Source organism: Asterias amurensis, chromosome 2 (genome assembly GCF_032118995.1).
Source record: "Asterias amurensis chromosome 2, ASM3211899v1".
In the NCBI taxonomy this organism is placed as follows: Eukaryota; Metazoa; Echinodermata; class Asteroidea; order Forcipulatida; family Asteriidae; genus Asterias; species Asterias amurensis.
This window is the reverse complement of record NC_092649.1, coordinates 12,246,471-12,264,337: the sequence shown is the minus strand read 5'-3', so window position 1 is coordinate 12,264,337 and position 17,867 is coordinate 12,246,471. Positions and strand designations below refer to the sequence as shown.

General features: G+C 37.7%; 1 protein-coding gene across 5 annotated transcripts in view; it reads left to right on the top strand.

The window, feature by feature from the left end:
• LOC139954167 (inositol 1,4,5-trisphosphate receptor-like) overlaps positions 1–14,710 on the top strand; it is a 117,815-nt gene extending 103,105 nt beyond the window's left edge. For all 5 annotated transcript variants that reach the window (XM_071953865.1, XM_071953861.1, XM_071953864.1 and 2 more), the window contains 6 exons: positions 880–954; positions 1,353–1,519; positions 2,336–2,501; positions 4,151–4,311; positions 9,087–9,248; positions 12,604–14,710. In XM_071953865.1, the coding sequence (XP_071809966.1) occupies positions 880–954; positions 1,353–1,519; positions 2,336–2,501; positions 4,151–4,311; positions 9,087–9,248; positions 12,604–12,681 (809 nt within the window). In that variant the 3' untranslated portion in view covers positions 12,682–14,710. The remainder of the gene's footprint in view (positions 1–879; positions 955–1,352; positions 1,520–2,335; positions 2,502–4,150; positions 4,312–9,086; positions 9,249–12,603) is intronic.
• The last annotated feature ends 3,157 nt before the right edge of the window (positions 14,711–17,867 follow it).

Sequence of the window (17,867 nt, the reverse complement as noted above, 5' to 3'; positions counted from 1 at the left end):
GTTCAACTGCACTTGATTTTGGCAGTGTGGGAATGAAATAATTTCTTGGCAACTTGAGGGAGCTTTTCTTATTTCATAGTTTCAAAATCATACTATGCATGGATAGGAAAATTACATATCCTATCTACACCTCTCTTATAATTTCAGGTCGTTTTTACAGCAAAGTTGCTTATCTTTGTATTTACTTTTCTCAAAATTTAATTTTTGAGTTTCGAGTCATGGAGAGCCAAATACATAGTCTAAAAACAACAACATAAACTTACATTGTACAAACATGGGAGTTCTGAAAACCCGGAATAATTGAATTAAGGGAGCAATCAAAAGTCCCAGGAATGTTTTAATTGGACTGGATAAGTATTCCAGTCTGTGTTCATATACGTTCTTATTGGACCACCAGAACGTTTCATTGGAATGGTTAAAATACTAGTTGCTCTTGTACTGCGACAACAATGATGCGCTCTAGCAGATCATTCTGACAGTCAGACAAATTGCGGGCTTGTGTCTACAGGGCTGTTCTTTTGCACCTAGAATATGGACAACTTTTGAGACACTCTCTAGAACCTCTAGTTTTTAATACATTCTATAAATTTATCATTTTAGGAAATTTAATCAAGTTTTGTTGTTAAATTTGATGTGAAAATAAACAGGAAAACATGCCAGTGACATGAGGAGTATTATATTAAATAAAATAAATCGGAAACAGCAAAAATTTAACGGTAAAAAGTAATAAGTATATTTTGTTATTTGTTATTTATAGAAAACACATTTTTAAATGGCGTGCAGAAAAGTTAGCATTTATTTGGTTGATGTTAATATTCGATTGTATTCTGTTTCTTTATTTGTGTTTTAATTCCTGTTTATTAATTCTTATCAATCCAGGTTCCCTGCCACTAAACACATGTTCAGCTGATGCTATGACAGAAGAGTGCTTGAAAAACAACGGCACAAACCCAGGTAACAATTAGTCTCTGGTTTGTATCAAATCAAATGACTCACAATATTGTATTTTAGCTGTGGAAAATGTTGAATTGTGCTGTTACATGTAGATTGATGTTGACATAATGTTCAAGGTATACCATCCCGGACACACAAGTTTGTTTCTCACTTAAAATAACGTGAATGTAGACACAAAACAAGTAATCGTATGTACCCAAAATACAATGTTTTAGCACAATTCAGATTTAGCATTGTTGCACTGGCACAACACAATCTTTATCAATCATTGGTGTCGAAGGGACTTCCACACGAAATCTTCACTTTCGTCTCCATAAAGAAAAACCTATGTTATGAAAGAAGATGAAATGGTATAATTAGTGAAAGGTATTGATGCTTTGATTTGTTTGTTTTTGTAGGCATGTACTCTTCCATCTCCACTGGTTTTAGTGTAGATGATGTTGATACGGGTCCTGAGCAGGAGAGAGCTTGTGATACTTTAATCATGTGTATTATTACCACTCTGAACTTTGGAGTACGTAGCGGAGGAGGTATCGGTGATTTCTTGAGGAGTCCTTCAGCAAAGGTAATCTACTAGATCACCACTAGTATAGTTATAATAACACTGAGTTCTTGTATAGTACTTCATCACCCGATGGGGGTCTAGTATTTTTGTCCTGCAAGGTTTGCGGAGCTATGTTGTGAAGTATGAGACTTATTCCTTGACATAGCACCATGTAGTAATTTACAAGGCGCTGTGGAGCAATATGCTGCCAATCAAACCAGAAACACCGGGGTGAACCCCTTCTCTTAACAATAAGTGCACTGGGTTCTGAAACTTGCATTACACAACACACCAGCCACAGTAGTGCAAGTTGGGGGTCTCAAAGCGCTCAGTATTTTTGTCCTGCAAGGTTTGCGGAGCTATGTTGTGAAGAATGAGACCTATTCCTTGACATAGCCCCATGTAATAGTTTACAGGGCGCTGTGGCGCAACATGCTGCCAATAAATACACTTGGACGAACCCCTTCTCTTAACAATAAGGACACTGGGTTCTGATACTTGCATTCCACAACACACCAGCCACGGTAGTGCAAGTTGCATAGTATTGTGGCTGAGCCAAACATCATTGTGTTTATTTTCGTTGTGCCTTCATGGCAGTGACACAATAACTGTTTGGTTATTATTATTTTTTTCATTTTTTTCCTGTAATTCAGAAACAAATTCTCAAATTAAGAAAGGAACAACAAGTAAAAATACCGACTGAGTAATTTTAATAATACTGTTATCAAAAGGTTCAGTGTGCCAACAATAATAAATGAGTTTAATTTGCCTTTATGAGTAAATGATTTGTGCACAGTTGTTTGAATCTATTTTTGATGATTTTTGTTTGTTACCTAGGAACCACTTTACATGGCGAGGGTCGTTTACGATCTCTTGTTCTTCTTCGTTGTGATCATTATCGTTCTGAACCTCATCTTTGGTGTCATCATTGACACATTTGCCGATCTGAGGAGTGAGAAACAACAGAAAGAGGAAATACTTAAAAACACTTGTTTCATTTGTGGTAAGGTTCTCTCTAGCTTTCCTTGCACTAAACATACCCTGAATACTGCTAAACACTTCCTTCATTCGTGGTCATTAACTATTCAGCTTCTTTAAAGGTATTGTATGGGATTGGTAAGGATAAAAAACACTGTTGTTTAAAGACACTGGACATTATTAATGATTGTCAAATACCAGTCGTCTCGCTTGGTGTATCTCAATATGTACATAAAATAACAGACTTGTGAAAATTTGAGCTCAATCGGTCGTCAAAGTTTCAAGATCATAATGAAACAAAAAACACCCTTGTCACCTGAAGCTGTGTGCTTTTAGAAGCTTGATTTCAAGACCTCAAATTCTAAATCTGAGGTCTGGAAATCAAAATCGAGGAAAATTACTTCTTTCTCGAAAGCTACGTTACTTCAGAGGGAGCCGTTTCTCACAGTGTTTTATACTATCAATCTCTCCCCATTACTCGTTACCAAGTCAGGTTTTATGCTATAATTATTTTGAGTAATTACAAATCGTGTCCATTGCCTTTAATTTAGTCTGAAAGCTTTGAGAAGTTCATACTGGAACCATAATTTTCTGTGAAATATTTCCCTCTGAAGTGAAGCCATTTTCAAGAAAACTTTATCTAAAAACGTCGTTATAACCAATATTAAGAACAATGTGACATGATGAAAATTGTGCGTGGCTTTTCCTGACTCACACAACGTATTAAGCCCAAATTTTCACAGGTTTTTTATTTTCATGTACATGTATACGGTTGATCACACTAAACATGAACACTGTATGCGACTATTTATGCCAGCTCTATCAATCCTTTATAATACCTTTAAAGTGAGCAACTTTGATCTTTTATTCTCTCAAAGATTAAAGCAATTTTCTTGAGAACCCAAGATACTTTTTTTTAGCATATTATGTGAGATTTCCACTGTATATTGTCACTCCCTTTAAAGCCCTGCAAGTCGAGGATTCAGGCTTTATTGGTCTACGTGTCCCCGCACATTCATCGCCCAAAGAGCTCTGTCTTAAGACTCTTTACCCAATACATTAACCAACCATACATTCATGTTACGTTATTAATATTATAATGACAGAGGGCCCGGGGGGCAAAGTTGGCATCCCTTTGTGTCGTTACCTGATATATAGATTGAATAAATAGAGTTGTGTTGACAGAGAGGCATGGACCAAAGTGGCTCTTCCGTCTCTCAATATTACTCCCCGCGTGGGATGTTGATGCACTACAGGCAGTATATATCATTCCCATATTGCTGTTTCTTTTAAAGGGTCTGTATACGTTTGATAATTAATGTCTCTGAAAATTAATGGTGATAAAATCTTACTTGGTAATAAGTACAACAGCTTTGGATATTATAATGCACATGGAGAAACTTTTCACTTTGAAATGCTGCGGTTATTTAAAAAGATAGCACTTTTGATCCCCTTAAGTTTGAATCTGAGAAGTGTTACTTTAGTAATGACAGAGGGCCCATATTAACCAAGACAAACGTTGTGGGAACTTTTGTTTCATTCTGTTAGAGTCCTCACAGCCGTTGCTACCCACAATGACAGGCAGAAGCTTACAGGTCAAAGGTCACACGCTACTAAAGCTTACAGGTCAAAGGTCACACGCTACTAATATCCGACTGCGTTTGTTTGTTACAGGTCTGAACCGGTCGTCATTCGATAACAAATCTGTGTCATTCGAAGAGCATTTTAAGGATGAGCACAACATGTGGCATTACCTGTACTTCATCGTCTTGGTGAAAGTCAAAGACCCTACTGAGTTCACAGGGCCAGAGAGTTATGTTTATAATATGATCAAGGTAGGCATTGCGCTGGTTTTTTTGTTGACATCATAACTTCTTAAATCATTTGAGGTTGAACAAAGACTAATTTTCTAGAACGGGATTTGAACCTCCGGTTTAACCAAGCATGATATTCTTCCTACTTGAGTCTGACTTCTGATTTTTCTGCCCTCGGAAAACTCATAAAATTGTAATTACATAGCATGAGAAGTCTATTATAAAGCCTACGCCATGAACAAGTAGGGTAGGCAGCCCTTGTGCTCTCATAGATGTTCCCACTTTTTTCAAAGGACCAAAATATCATACCTGTTTAATGTGCTGACACTAACTTTGAAACTGAGCAAATTGTTAATCCTGTGTTGGTGGTCTCTCTATTTTGATGGTCTCCCTATGTTGGTTGTCTCTCTCTCTTGTCAAAATCTTTGTACGGGGGTTGCAAGACAGAAGCGGTTCAAGCTGATAACCGTCGTTTAGCTTGGGGTTTATTCATTGGAGACTTTGGAACACTAGATGGCAGCTGACTTATCAAGTACATTTCCATTATTTAAGTCGTTCTCTGAGCATGGGCACAATGCTGAGAACAATGGATTTTACCTGGTAAGTCTGCTGCCACCTAGTGTCCCAAAAGTCCCCCATTACTGTCTCTATTGATGTGGCATTTGGTTAAAGGAACACGTTGCCTTGGATTGGACGAGTTGGTCTATAAAAAGCGTTTGTAACCGTTTGTTATAAAATGCATATGGTTGGAAAGATGTTTTAAAAGTAGAATACAATGATCCACACAAGTTTGCCTCGAAATTGCGTGGTTTTCCTTTTACTGTGCGAACTAACACGGTCGGCCATTTATGGGGGTCAAAAATTTGATTCCCATAAATGGCCGGCCGTGTTTGTCGACGAGGTAAAAGGAAAACCGTGCAATTTCGAGGCATGTTTGTGTGGATCATTGTATTCTACTTTTACAACATCTTTCTACCCATATGCATTTTATGAAAAACGGTTACAAATGCTTTTCAAAGACCAACTTGACCGATCCAAGGCAACGTGTTCCTTTAATCACAGGCCAAAGGACCGAAACAATTATTGGTTACAGCCGCCAAAACACACCCCAACTTAATAAGAATTCATACAAAGTGAAGGAACTGGCTTTTTACAAAGTAGGTTATTCCTTGTCCTGGATTCAGATAATTATTCATACTCAAATGAAATTGTTCTGCTTTTCATGTCCAGGCAACAATAGTTTCCTCATTGAATTAAAAAAGAATTATACTGCCTTCAAAAAAACTTTAATTTAATCAGACTTATTTTGAAAGGGTAGACAATTTTTATTTATAATGAAATAAGAGAAATACACCCTGCAAGCGAAAGTTACGAGTTCAATCGACCAGAAGGCTGCTGGTATTAATATAAGACTAAATTAAATTATGATTTTTTTCTTGCTGTTGGGGACGATACTAAACAATTTTTTCCCCATAATAGAATGAATGAGATTAGTGCTTGAAGGACAGAGAGGGAAGTACTGGATGTTAGAATCGCTGAGGGGGCATTTTGGATAATACTTGCTAATTGTCTATAGCTTAGAGGGGATAAATAGAGTGTAAAACGTTGTCCGCTGATGTGTAGTAAATGACTGTGCCTGAGGGTTAGTAGTAGATGAAGAGAGAAGACAAAGCTTAGGGTTCCTCATAAGATTGTCTGCTCATACCAGATGAGCATCTTTTAAAGGCAGTGGACACTATTGGTAATTACTGAAAATAATTATTAGCATAAAACTTACTTGGTAACGATTAATGGGGAGAGATTGATAGTATAAAACGTTGTGAAAAACAGCTTCTCTGAAGTAACGAGAAAGAAGTAATTTTCCACGAATTTGATTTTGAGACCTCAGATTTAGAATTTGAGGTCTCGAAATCAAGCACCTGAAAGCACACAACTTTGTGTGACAAGGGTGGTTTTTCTGTCATTATTGTCTTGCAACTTCGACCACCAATTGAGCTCAAATTTTCACAGTTTTGTGCATATGTTGAAATACAGCAAGTTAGAAGACTGGTCTTTGACAATTACCAAAGGTGACCAGTGTCTTTAAGAATCAAGGGCCACCAATCTGTCTAGAATACAGTCACATTGGGATTTCATAGTGTGTGTGTTATAACATGTATTCAAGGCAAAGTGTAAACCTTAGGTTTTGGAAACGTTTGATTGTTTCAATCCTATATAAATGTTGATGTACAGAGTAATATTAACACCTGCAAATTTTATTGCAAATGGTTGCGTTTTTGAGATTTTGCCGAAAACCCGCAGCGAATATGTCCATGGAGGAAGAATAATCTCTCATTAGGTGTCATACACAATCTGAAAACTATTACGTGGTTACACTTCTCAGATTCAGATTTTGGTGCATTAAAAACGTTATCTTTTTTACATAACTACTTTACTTTGAAGTGAAATGTTTCACAAAATGCTTTATTCATCAAAAGCTGATGTAAGCTTCTAACTTAAAGGAACACGTTGCCTTGGATCGGACGAGTTGGTCAAAACAAAAGCGTTTGTAACCGTTTTTTATAAAATGCATATGGTTGGAAAGATGTTTTAAAAGTAGAATACAATGATCCACACAAGTTTGCCTCGAAATTGCGTGGTTTTCTTTCTACTGTGCGAACTAACATGGTCGGCCATTTATGGGAGTCAAAATTTTGACCCCCATAAATGGCTGGCCGTGTTTGTAGACGAGGTAAAAGGAAAACCACGCAATTTCGAGGCATGTTTGTGTGGATCATTGTATTCTACTTTTACAACATCTTTCTACCCATATGCATTTTATAAAAAACGGTTACAAACGCTTTTCAAAGACCAACTCGACCGATCCAAGGCAACGTGTTCCTTTAAGGTTTTTATTGCCATTAATATAAGAGTTATTCCCTTTAATCATTTGTAAAGAGTTTTTAAATTTGGAGTCAAGAAAATGCTCAATTATCAGGAATGTGTTTGGATTTGGAACAAATCTTTTTCCTATAATACAGATCTTATTTGAGTTGTTTTGTGTTAAAACATTGTCCCACTATCAAAAGAACTGTACTTATATAGTGTGGACATTATCATCTGTAAGTGTTATTTTGTTGAAATATTGTAGCAATAATGGCTTCTTATGTCTGCGATGTCTTTAAACATGTATAAACAAATTGGAGTTTGATCATGAACAGAAAAGGACCAGCAAAAATTATTCGATGTTTTTTCACTACTCTAGTACAATAATAAAAGTAGAAATAAACAGTTTTTATATAGCACTTTATCACATCTGAAGGATTTCCCAAAGCGCTCGTTATAAAAAAAAAAAATTCTGCAGGTACATAGAGCTATATTGCAATTATAAAACCATTTCTACATGATATCATTCAGCTACAGGGTATATAACACCTTGTGATAGTTTTACAAGTGATGGGTGTGATCTCAATACACAGATATAGAAGCAAAGTTTATGGAAGTTTTGTATTTTCTTAAGTTGTACAGGGTATTTAACACCTCATAGTAGTTTTACAGTGATGGGTGTGGTCTCAATACACAGATATAGAAGCAAAGTTTGTGAAGTTTTGTATTTTCTTAAGTTGTACTAAATGAGGATGCACATAAGACATATATTTCAATAACAATATCAGCTGTTGCTGCACCATTTTAGGAGTCTAGTGTTCTCAACGCACTGTACACAAATGGCATGCAGTTTCCCAGCATGTGTTGATCAACCTTTAGTTGTTGGAACCATTGCATTGTTTTAATCCTATAAAAATGTAGATGTACATGTACATGTATACAACAAAACTAACATGTGAAAATTTGAATTTAAAATGTTGCCTTTTTGAGATAACACCCAAAATCTGGATTGAGATTAGTACATGCATGGAGGCAGGAAGAGAAGGAGCTCGAACGAAGGGACTTCAAAAGTCGAACCTGTGGTACCGCGGTCGTTTAACGACACCTCGTAATCACCCACATACCTTATACAAACAATGGGCGACCTGTCGTATGTGAGTTTGCGCGTGTGCACTTGGTTCTTCACTCAACTATGGTGTCGTATGTCGTATGGATATAATACAGAAAAAACAACTTTTTTGAGACCTGATAAAAATTGTGTACACTTGTGCCCACCAAATCGGAAAACACAACTGAATACCAACCACCCTTGTGTGCTACATGTAATACCCAAATTTTGAACCACCACAAGTGACAGGAAAATCACAAAAAATAGAAAAAATATGCCATGATATTTCTGTGAAACACCACAAACGGTAAATTAAAACGTGTATATTCACAATTCTTGACTCCAATGATTCAATTTTACATGAAGGCAACGGCGCAGACTGGCGGTACCACACGTTCTGTACACAGAGATCTAATCCTGCTCGTTAATCGGACGTCCAGCTGGAGGTCTCCTATCTTTTTCCATTGGTCAGACAGGGGCATTGTCAGGGTATTCTTTTTTTACTCTACGGTTTTGCAGGTCATTCGAGCTCCTTCTCTTCCTTCCTCCATGGTACATGTAAGTCCATGAAGGAAGAAGAATCGCTAGTAGGTGTACGCACTCTGAGAAGCATACATGTAACCACGTTACTTCAAAGTGAAATGTATCTCAAAATGCTTATAGTATCATAAGCTGGTGTAGGCTTCTAACCAATTAAATCCATACACCATGCTATCAATGTGATTCCCTTTCGTACACAAAAAGGATATCAATCAAACCACACAGTAACTTTTGATGCAAGTAAGAACTGAAAATTTAAACATTTCTCTCTCTCTCTCTCTAGGAGAAGAACTTGGACTGGTTTCCGAGGATGCGAGCGATGTCTCTGGACTCCGATGAGGGTGAGAGTGAACAGAATGAGATGCGTATCTTGCAGACACAGTTGGAGAATACTAACTCTCTGGTCAAAACATTGTCCAGTCAGCTGAGAGAACTCAAAGATCAGGTGAGTGTAGTGGTTGCACCCACAGCAATTGCCGTGGTGCCCTGTGTTTCTGCCAGGGGTGCCCTTTGCAAAGTACCAATAAAAAAATATATTTTCGTCATAGAAGTGCCCCTTAACAGAGCAAAATTGCTGTGCCCCTTAGAGCGAAGTTCAAGGCCTGGTTGCACTAAGACGATTACACTGACTCCCTAAAGCCCAACAAATCGAGTTCCACACCCGGGTTCATACCTAGAAATCATTAAATCACAGTGCTCCAGACTTACGCATCTCCCTTAAGTGAACAAGTTACGCAAACTAGCGGGTGAGAGATTTTTTTCCACTGCTGGCCCTCGCCCATGGATTGGTCTTCCTGTCCCCATTAAAAAGGCTTTGACTGTTCTGTCCTTTAAAAAGGGTCTCAAGACTCACCGGTTCTCCAATCTGTAGCTGGTTGTCACCATCGCTTTGGTCTTTCTTTTCTTCTTATATGCACCTTGCATCCTTCGGTAATTTGGGGCTATATAAATCCAGTAGCTTTTATTGAATGTCAGTGTCATTGACCCGAGCGCAAAACATTGGCCAATCAGCTGAGAGAACTCAAGGACCAGGTGGGGTTGGAGTTTGCTGGTTGCATTGACATTGAATGGCAGCGTCATTCGCCGAGTGGTCTTTCCTATGTCACTCGAGTTCAGGTGTCGCTAGGGTGTGGGTTTAGAACCTGGTATCAGCACTTGTGTCCTTCAGCAAGACACTTCACCATAATTGCTTTGTCTGTTTGATTGGACATTTAGGTGTAGGTTCCCTAATAACAGAAGACGGGACACTAACAACATTTATCACTGTAAGGACAAAATGGTTTGCCCTTGTGTTTCTTGCAGTGCCAGCAAATTGCACCACAATGCCTCTAAACACTTGGAAGGCGCTGTGTAAAATGGTTGTCATTCAGTATTAACTACTTCAGACTTAATCCTCACTTATAGCTGTAAAAGTTGTTATCAATGACAATGAATACTATTATGAGTGGGTTGTGATTACATGACTGATTTATTGCTTCATCACTGTCAAAATATTGTATCTTCTTTTTTCACAAATTGATGCTTGTTAGGCTTCAAGGTTAAGTGATGAATAACAATGTAATAGACCCTTCCCATGAAATATGTAAATTGCACATAGCGCGTGCGCACTGACGTTTTGGTTGGCAAAATGAGGGAACATCGCGCTGTTTTGTACACGGCTAATGGGTGCGTGACGCAGACGCGATTGCGCGTCTGCTTAGTGCACAACTCTATGGCGTTTGCCAACCAACAGGGTCTGTACGCATGTGTGAATGTGATTAGCATATTTCATGGGGCGGGTCCATTGGTTGATAATGACTGAAAGACTATTGATTGCCGACAAATTAGTAGTGAATTTTATAAAAGCAATTGTTATTTTAAGACAGCCTCGGGAAATGGTGAACGTTTCACAGCCTTATCCTTTATGTAGAACTGGATGAAAGAGATTGACTATTATCTGGTTCATATGTCCTTTCATGTACATTTATAACATTATATTGAAGTAACTTGTTAAAGGCCTTTTCACACGACAGCAACTTAGCAGGGCTCCCTTACTTTATTTGAGCTTGGTTGTGAAATTTTTACAAGCTACAAGGAAAATAATGTTTGGACTGTCCATGATCCCTTGTGGAGTCTTCTGAAATTTGCCGCCCTCTATGGGCAGTATAGACCATGATTGTCCTTATCACACGATATTGCATTTGGTAAAGTTTTGCAACCATGCTAAAGGTAAGCAAGAGACCCTTGTTTAAAGGAACACGTTGCCTTGGATCGGACGAGTTGGTCAAAACAAAAGCGTTTGTAACCGTTTTGTATATAATGCATATGGTTGGAAAGATATTTTAAAAGTAGAATACAATGATCCACACAAGTTTGCCTCGAAATTGCTTGGTTTTCCTTCTACTGTGCGAACTAACACCGTCAGCCATTTATGGGAGTCAAAATTTTGACCCCCATAAATGGCCGGCGTGTTAGTCGACGAGGTAAAAGGAAAACCACACAATTTCAAAGCATGTTTGTGTGGATCATTGTATTCTACTTTTACAACATCTTTCTACCCATATGCATTTAAAAAAAAACGGTTACAAACGCTTTTCAAAGGCCAACTCGACCGATCCAAGGCAACGTGTTCCTTTAATTGTTGATGTGTGAAAGAGCTTCAAGTTGTTTGTAGCTTTTAACCCTAGTCAATCAGCATACTTACAAAATACAATTGTAAGAAAGTGAAAGTCGACTTATTCTTGGCCTGCAGGATATTGTTTTGATGAATCTCTACTGGTTGACTGTTCCTAAACCTCTTACCGCTATCTGTGTCTGATTCTAGATTAACCTGATTCCATCTCCGTCCATCTTGACTTATCCTTCCTTAGTTCCTCTACTCATTTCCGTCAACCCCGCTCCTTTCAATTATTATCCGGATTGCAACTTCATCAATCTTGTCTTCTTTGTGTTGAATTTACCCTTTTAGATTGTTTGAAGTCCCCTAAGGCGCTGTTATGTCTGTAGTTCATTTTTCAATCTTAACTACATAGCGTCTACTGTTACTGATACATCATTTATCATTTATCTACCTGGCAAGACCTGGGCGACGTATTTTGTTTTTGAGAGAGTTATTTTGGTACCTGTTGCTAAAGTAAGGGTTACAAACTGCCTCTAGCTACCGGTCAATCTCGGTGATCTAGTTGTAGGACATCAACCCTAGAATGGCAAAGGGTGTGGGTTCCAATCCCACCTGAGTAATATGTTTGTGGATTTCTTCTTCGACAGGACTTTAGGAAGTAGTCAGTGTAGGAGTTTACATGAGTGGATGTTGAATTCTAGTTTTTAAAGGGACAAAGGTGACGAAATCAATGAGGAACTTGCTGTTTGAATGGAAAAATCTTCATTCCTACAAATAATTTTGATATAATTTGTTCATCTATGTCCCTCTAAAAGCTCTGAAAAAATGTGTGTTCACCATTGATAACTGTTTGGTTGAAACAATTCTAAAATATCTTGTACCTGTCATTTTGTTATGTATTTATTGATTTTATTTTAAAAATATTAATACATGCTAGTTATACTTTAAGTGTTGATAAAACAAAACTAGGCTTAAGCATAATAACAGTCTTTTTCCTAAGTTGTTTTTCTTTTCTGTTTTGGTATAAAAAAAAAATAAGTCAAACTCTCTCAGTACAAAAAAGGGAGATGGATTGAAGGGTAATTTTGGTGCTAAATTTCCTTCTTCGAAGAAAGAGTTTCGACCTTAAGAGTCTATCTCAAAAACTAATCTTCCTTTTCTAACACTAGTTATATATATTGTTTCTTTCCCCATCATCTAGATGACTGAGCAGCGCAAACAAAAACAGCGCATCAACCTGCTCAGTTCTCCAAGTATCCCTCAGATGGGTGGACCCTGATGTCGTCCCCCCTGGCAACCGTTACCAAGACAACAGTCTTCTCAAGATAAGATCCTTAATATTTGTACTTTTTCAATAGTGTTAAGACTGGTGCTGCATCTTATATATTTTTCCTACAGCCAAACCGTCCAAGAAGCAAACACAAAACTTGTGAATCAGTCTTTATAAAGCCATATTGCTACCATAACTTTCAAACAAATATTTTTTACAAAGTCTTTTTTGAACATAATATTTTAATGAGAGTTTGAAAAGTTAGTGAAAATCATGTCTTCAAAATAGCACCAACTTGAATTATGAAAGCTAAATAATTAATATATTGTAGAGTCTTATTTTATGACATTTATATAAATCACTCCTTGGTAATTTTAATACAGACCATATTTTCTAGAATTATTTACTGCCCCTGTTGTACTTACATTTTAGAGTAGGGCATCCAGTTCTATTCTTATAAATTATTACAAGGTAAAAGTTCATGTACTGGCCGGTAGAATTACTGTATTTATCAACTACAAGATGTAAACAAGGTTTGGTATACCACATTAATGACAATTTTGTACAAATTTGTTTCACATCATATGGGGGTCAAATTTTTAAGACTCTGACCCGTATGTGACATCTGTAAGAACATTTTGGAGGGTGCAGAACTGTTAAAGCAACTTTTTATGTCATGAATGGTTTAACTTTCGAGATCTCTAAAGACTCCATTGGATTCATGAGGCATTAAAATAAAATTAAGGATCTTGGCCCAATTTCATGGCCCTGCTTTCCGTAAGCAAGGAATCTGCTCCCACATAAGCAGGGAATTCTGCGCTTATGTCAAGCGTATTTTATGAGTTAACAGGGATATTTGCTTGACGCATGCGTACTCCATGTTGCTAGGCATTCTGCGCTAACAACACATCTAGTGCAGAAACTTGGTGATTTCCCTGTAAGCAAAGAATGGCAATCCTAAGCACATACATGTAATCCGGCAGTAACCAGAGCCATGAAACTGGGCTGCTTTGATGATGAACTGTCTCCCCCCCCCCCCCCACCCCACTTATCTTGTTTGTTTCTCTAATTCAAAAAAGTGATTGCTCATTACTTGGTTCAGCTCCCAATTAAATCTGGTCCTCTTGTCTTGGGAAGGAAGGTGTTAAATGTTACAGTGGTTCTATCCATGTGGCCTTTAAGTGCAAGGAAGGGTTTAACTTACTATGCCCCTTGATAATGCCATGGATTGATTGAAGAGGGGGGTGGGGTGGGGGTATGTGTTCATGGTGGGAATTCATCCATAGTGATAAACCTATCAAGGAATACCGATGGTTCACAACCTCATCCCAAGGGTGTTGCCAACTGATGTGTCAATGTGTTAAATCAAATTTGCAAAAGCTCTCTTAAGACATCTAAACCACTAGGATACGAACTTAACCCAAAATGATGGTGTGGTGTTAAGACAATCAGAAGTATGATCATACGTCAGCTCTGGACTGATCTGGCACAATTTTAGGTCTCGATGGACCTTGTTCCAAGGATAAAAGTGACGTTACTTTCCGCCCTCCAAGATGTGAGTTGAAGTTAATTATTTGGCATGGGTAGATTGTATAAAGGGAGGTTTGAATTGAGTTTAATCCTTGACAATCGACACCAATAGAGGGTGACATTAAATATTCTTACAGTAGATGTACTGGGTGCACCATAATAAATAAACTCATATAGCAACAATGCTAAATATAAAAGTTTAAAAAATAATAAATACTTTTGAAAAAAAAAAAAAACGCTTTCAGCCTCTTGAAAACCAATCAGTTATGTTTTCAGACAATTCAATTTTTTTTTAATTGTTGGCAGGTCAGCCATTTGGATTTGTTTGTAACTACCCCAGAAAAACCCCAGACCCCAGAAAAACAAACCTGAAATTCCCCAAAAAGACTTGCTGCCTGTTTTCATGAAACACTCCTTCACTTTCGAAGCCAAATAGGTCCAAACTGTAAAGCCTACTTATGTATCAAGTTTCCTCAAATGTTGAAACACAGCACCCCCCCCCCCACTCACCCCCCCCCCCCCCCCCCCCCAGGCTGTGCACCTTACAGGATTGCATAAAAATAATACAGCATCAACATTTAAAGCCATTATACACTTTCGGTAAACAGCATTGTCCAAGTCCCACACTTCGTGTATCACAACTTATATATAAAATAACAAACCTGTGAAAATTTAGGCCCAATCATCGGAGGTCATCGTAGTCGAGTCGGGAGAAAATAACGGGAAAACCCACCCTTGTTTCCGCACGTTTCGCCATGTCATGACATGTGTTTACTATAAATCCGTAATTCTCGTTGTCGAGAATTGATAATTGTTTCAATGTTTTCTCGAAAAGTACAGCATTTTATGGAATAATATTTGAAGAGAATTCTTTTACCTTTACCTTCTGTAAACCCTGTAAGTTATTTGTTAATCTGTGAACTTTTTTCTTTTTTTTCTGTTCCGAAAGTGTATAATGGCTTTAAAGAGTTACAGGCAAAAAAGTCACTTATTTCAAAGATTGTTAAACCATGTTTCTAACTGCATTGTTCAGTATTGATTCAAATTGTATGCTGATATATACATAAAGTGTACTTATTAAAAAGAATGAGCATCCACCTATGTGACTTTAACAGACTTCAATTTAATTGGACATTATTTCTGCTCAACATACTTCCAACACCCATGTAGTTACAAATATTTGATGTTTTTTTAATGATAGAAAACAAAGTATAGAAATACTTTGCCGATGACGTTTCCAATTTGCTCTTATCTTTGGATAGTGTGAGTCGTTCAAACCCAACTGTGAAAATTGGCAGGCGTCAGTACTCTGACCATCTGGCAGGCTTCAAGTCACATTAATGTGATTGTTTAGAAGAACATTCCAAGTATGACACTATAATGAGTCTGTACCTTTAGTTCAGTATTCTGCATTGGCTTCGTTGAAACACTATACATCCTGTAGGAACAGGCAGCAGCAGGGCCTAGTGCCATTTGGCTGGTGTTGTATTTCAAACCCGACCCATACCCCATGAGACTGTCTGTGTGTGTCAAGTGGCACATATCTTTCAGTGATAATTTTTACAAATTGCATTCTGTTGTTTCCCAGTAGGGATTCACTTGGGGAATAACAGATAATCAATTCTTGTTTCTGTTTTGTCTTTTGATCGCCCATTCGTAGAAAAAGTGAACCGGAGTGCAATCTGCTAGTGCTCCAAATTTTATTTACAAATACAAGGTTGTTAAATGATAATTTCATATGCAATAGGGTTTGCAGAAAGAGGTAGATCACATGGAAATACAGAAAATGGAACAAAGTGTTTTTTTGCTTAAAGATTGCATTGCAATTACATGAGGTCAACTAGCATTTACAGTTGTTTCTCACTCACTTTTATCTCCTATGTTTAAATTCAAAAGACATGTTAGGCTCTTGTCCCGCTTTAGTTAAACATATTCTCTGGTTTTAAATTTTTACTTACACTTATTTTATTTAATAAGGGGGTGAATGATTTTTGCCCTTGATTTTGTTGTGCATTACCGGTACATGTTTTGGTCAGCCTTTGTCAGTTTGGTTGTTAAATACAAGCCAGAACGACACTGTTTCTTCAGTTTAGCGTTGTTCTGTTTTTGTTTGTCTTCTTTGACCAATCTGTTTTTCTTAATTAGAATGTAATTTATTGATGCAGCAAAGTCTCAGTCAAAGTCTTGTTCATCCATTGACAATGCAGTCCCTGGATTCCCAGGAATGAGGGAAGGGAAGTGGGATGTCAAACAAGCCTCATCACCATTCAAGGACTCGGCGGTTAAGTCTCTCGCTCAAGTATCTGTTTCTCATCTTCAGAAAGATGTTCTAGCATACGTTTATTTCTCTTTTTGTTTTTGGGTGATTTCTTTTTAGGGTACAATCACATGAAGATGAGTAGAGCAAGCTAGTCGAAATGTTGAGGCCAATTAATAACTCACTCTGCTGCTATCAAGTTAATAATGAGAAGTCCCCTTGATCCACTGAGCGAGAGTAGTAGTCCTGGCTCACTTGCTACCTTCTGTCCATTGAGTAGTTAATAACCAGAACAGTTCTTTTCAGAAGTGAGAAGTGTCAACCGAATTCTGAAAAATCTACTTCGCGGCAGTAGAGAAGTCTCCCCAATTCTGAACAAATCTACTCCGCGGAAGTAGAATATAAATCAAGACAAGTCTAATCCGCCCACCAAGCAGATACACACATGGTGTTACCACAAACCAAATTATACATACATGTACAATGTTCATATTGTACATTCACAACAATGCCTCAAGTCACAAAGTATTGTAGATCTAGGACAAATAGTTTGTGTAGGAGCCAAAGGACCAAGAAGCAATCACGGCACTTTTTTGTTGAGTAAGACAGATTGGAAACCTTGGAAGGAAATTGGACAAGCTGATGGGAATTTTCGCCAGGTTGATAGTTGGGGCTGGAAAATTGCATGTGGCATCATTGAATGTGATGCCAGAAATCAACTATCCTGCGTGATGTATAACATCGGGGACAAGATTGTAGGGCTAGGTATGTGAAGAATTCCCTTGAAGGATTTCTGAATGGAAAGCTAATATTTGATGAGTTGAGACGCTAACTTGTAGAAGCAGTTTCTTATGAATGTCAATGATGAGAACCCTGGGTTTTCTTGGAATTCCGATCAGCATTGATGGATTCAGCAGAGGGGTTCCTCTTCAAGTGGCGCAAAGAAACTAGCATCATTAAGAAGCAAATTAATGAAATTGAGTTCATGATTTGTGGCCCATTTTCCAGAGACCTGATTGGAAATTATTCCCACTTGTAGCTTTTGATGTTAAGCTTCAAAGTGCAATATCTTTGCTCTTAATACTAACGACCTTTTTTTTCCATAATTGATGTCACTTCTTATAATTGGAAAACAAGACCCAAAGAATGTTGTGTGTGTGTCTTTATCTGTGGGTATTTGCTTTGAGGCAACTCATGTCCAGTGCTATTTCAGCTGTATGGAAAATTTCAGCTTTGCCATGGGTGGATCTTGTTAGTCATTACATGCATGTCACATCGATTGTTCTTCAAAGATACACGTAGAGGGCTTGTACAGCTTGCATTGAGCGCAACATTTTCCATTTTGTCTTTCTACGTATCACTGTCAGTTTGAGAGGAATATAAACTATAAGAGATGTTAATTTTGCAT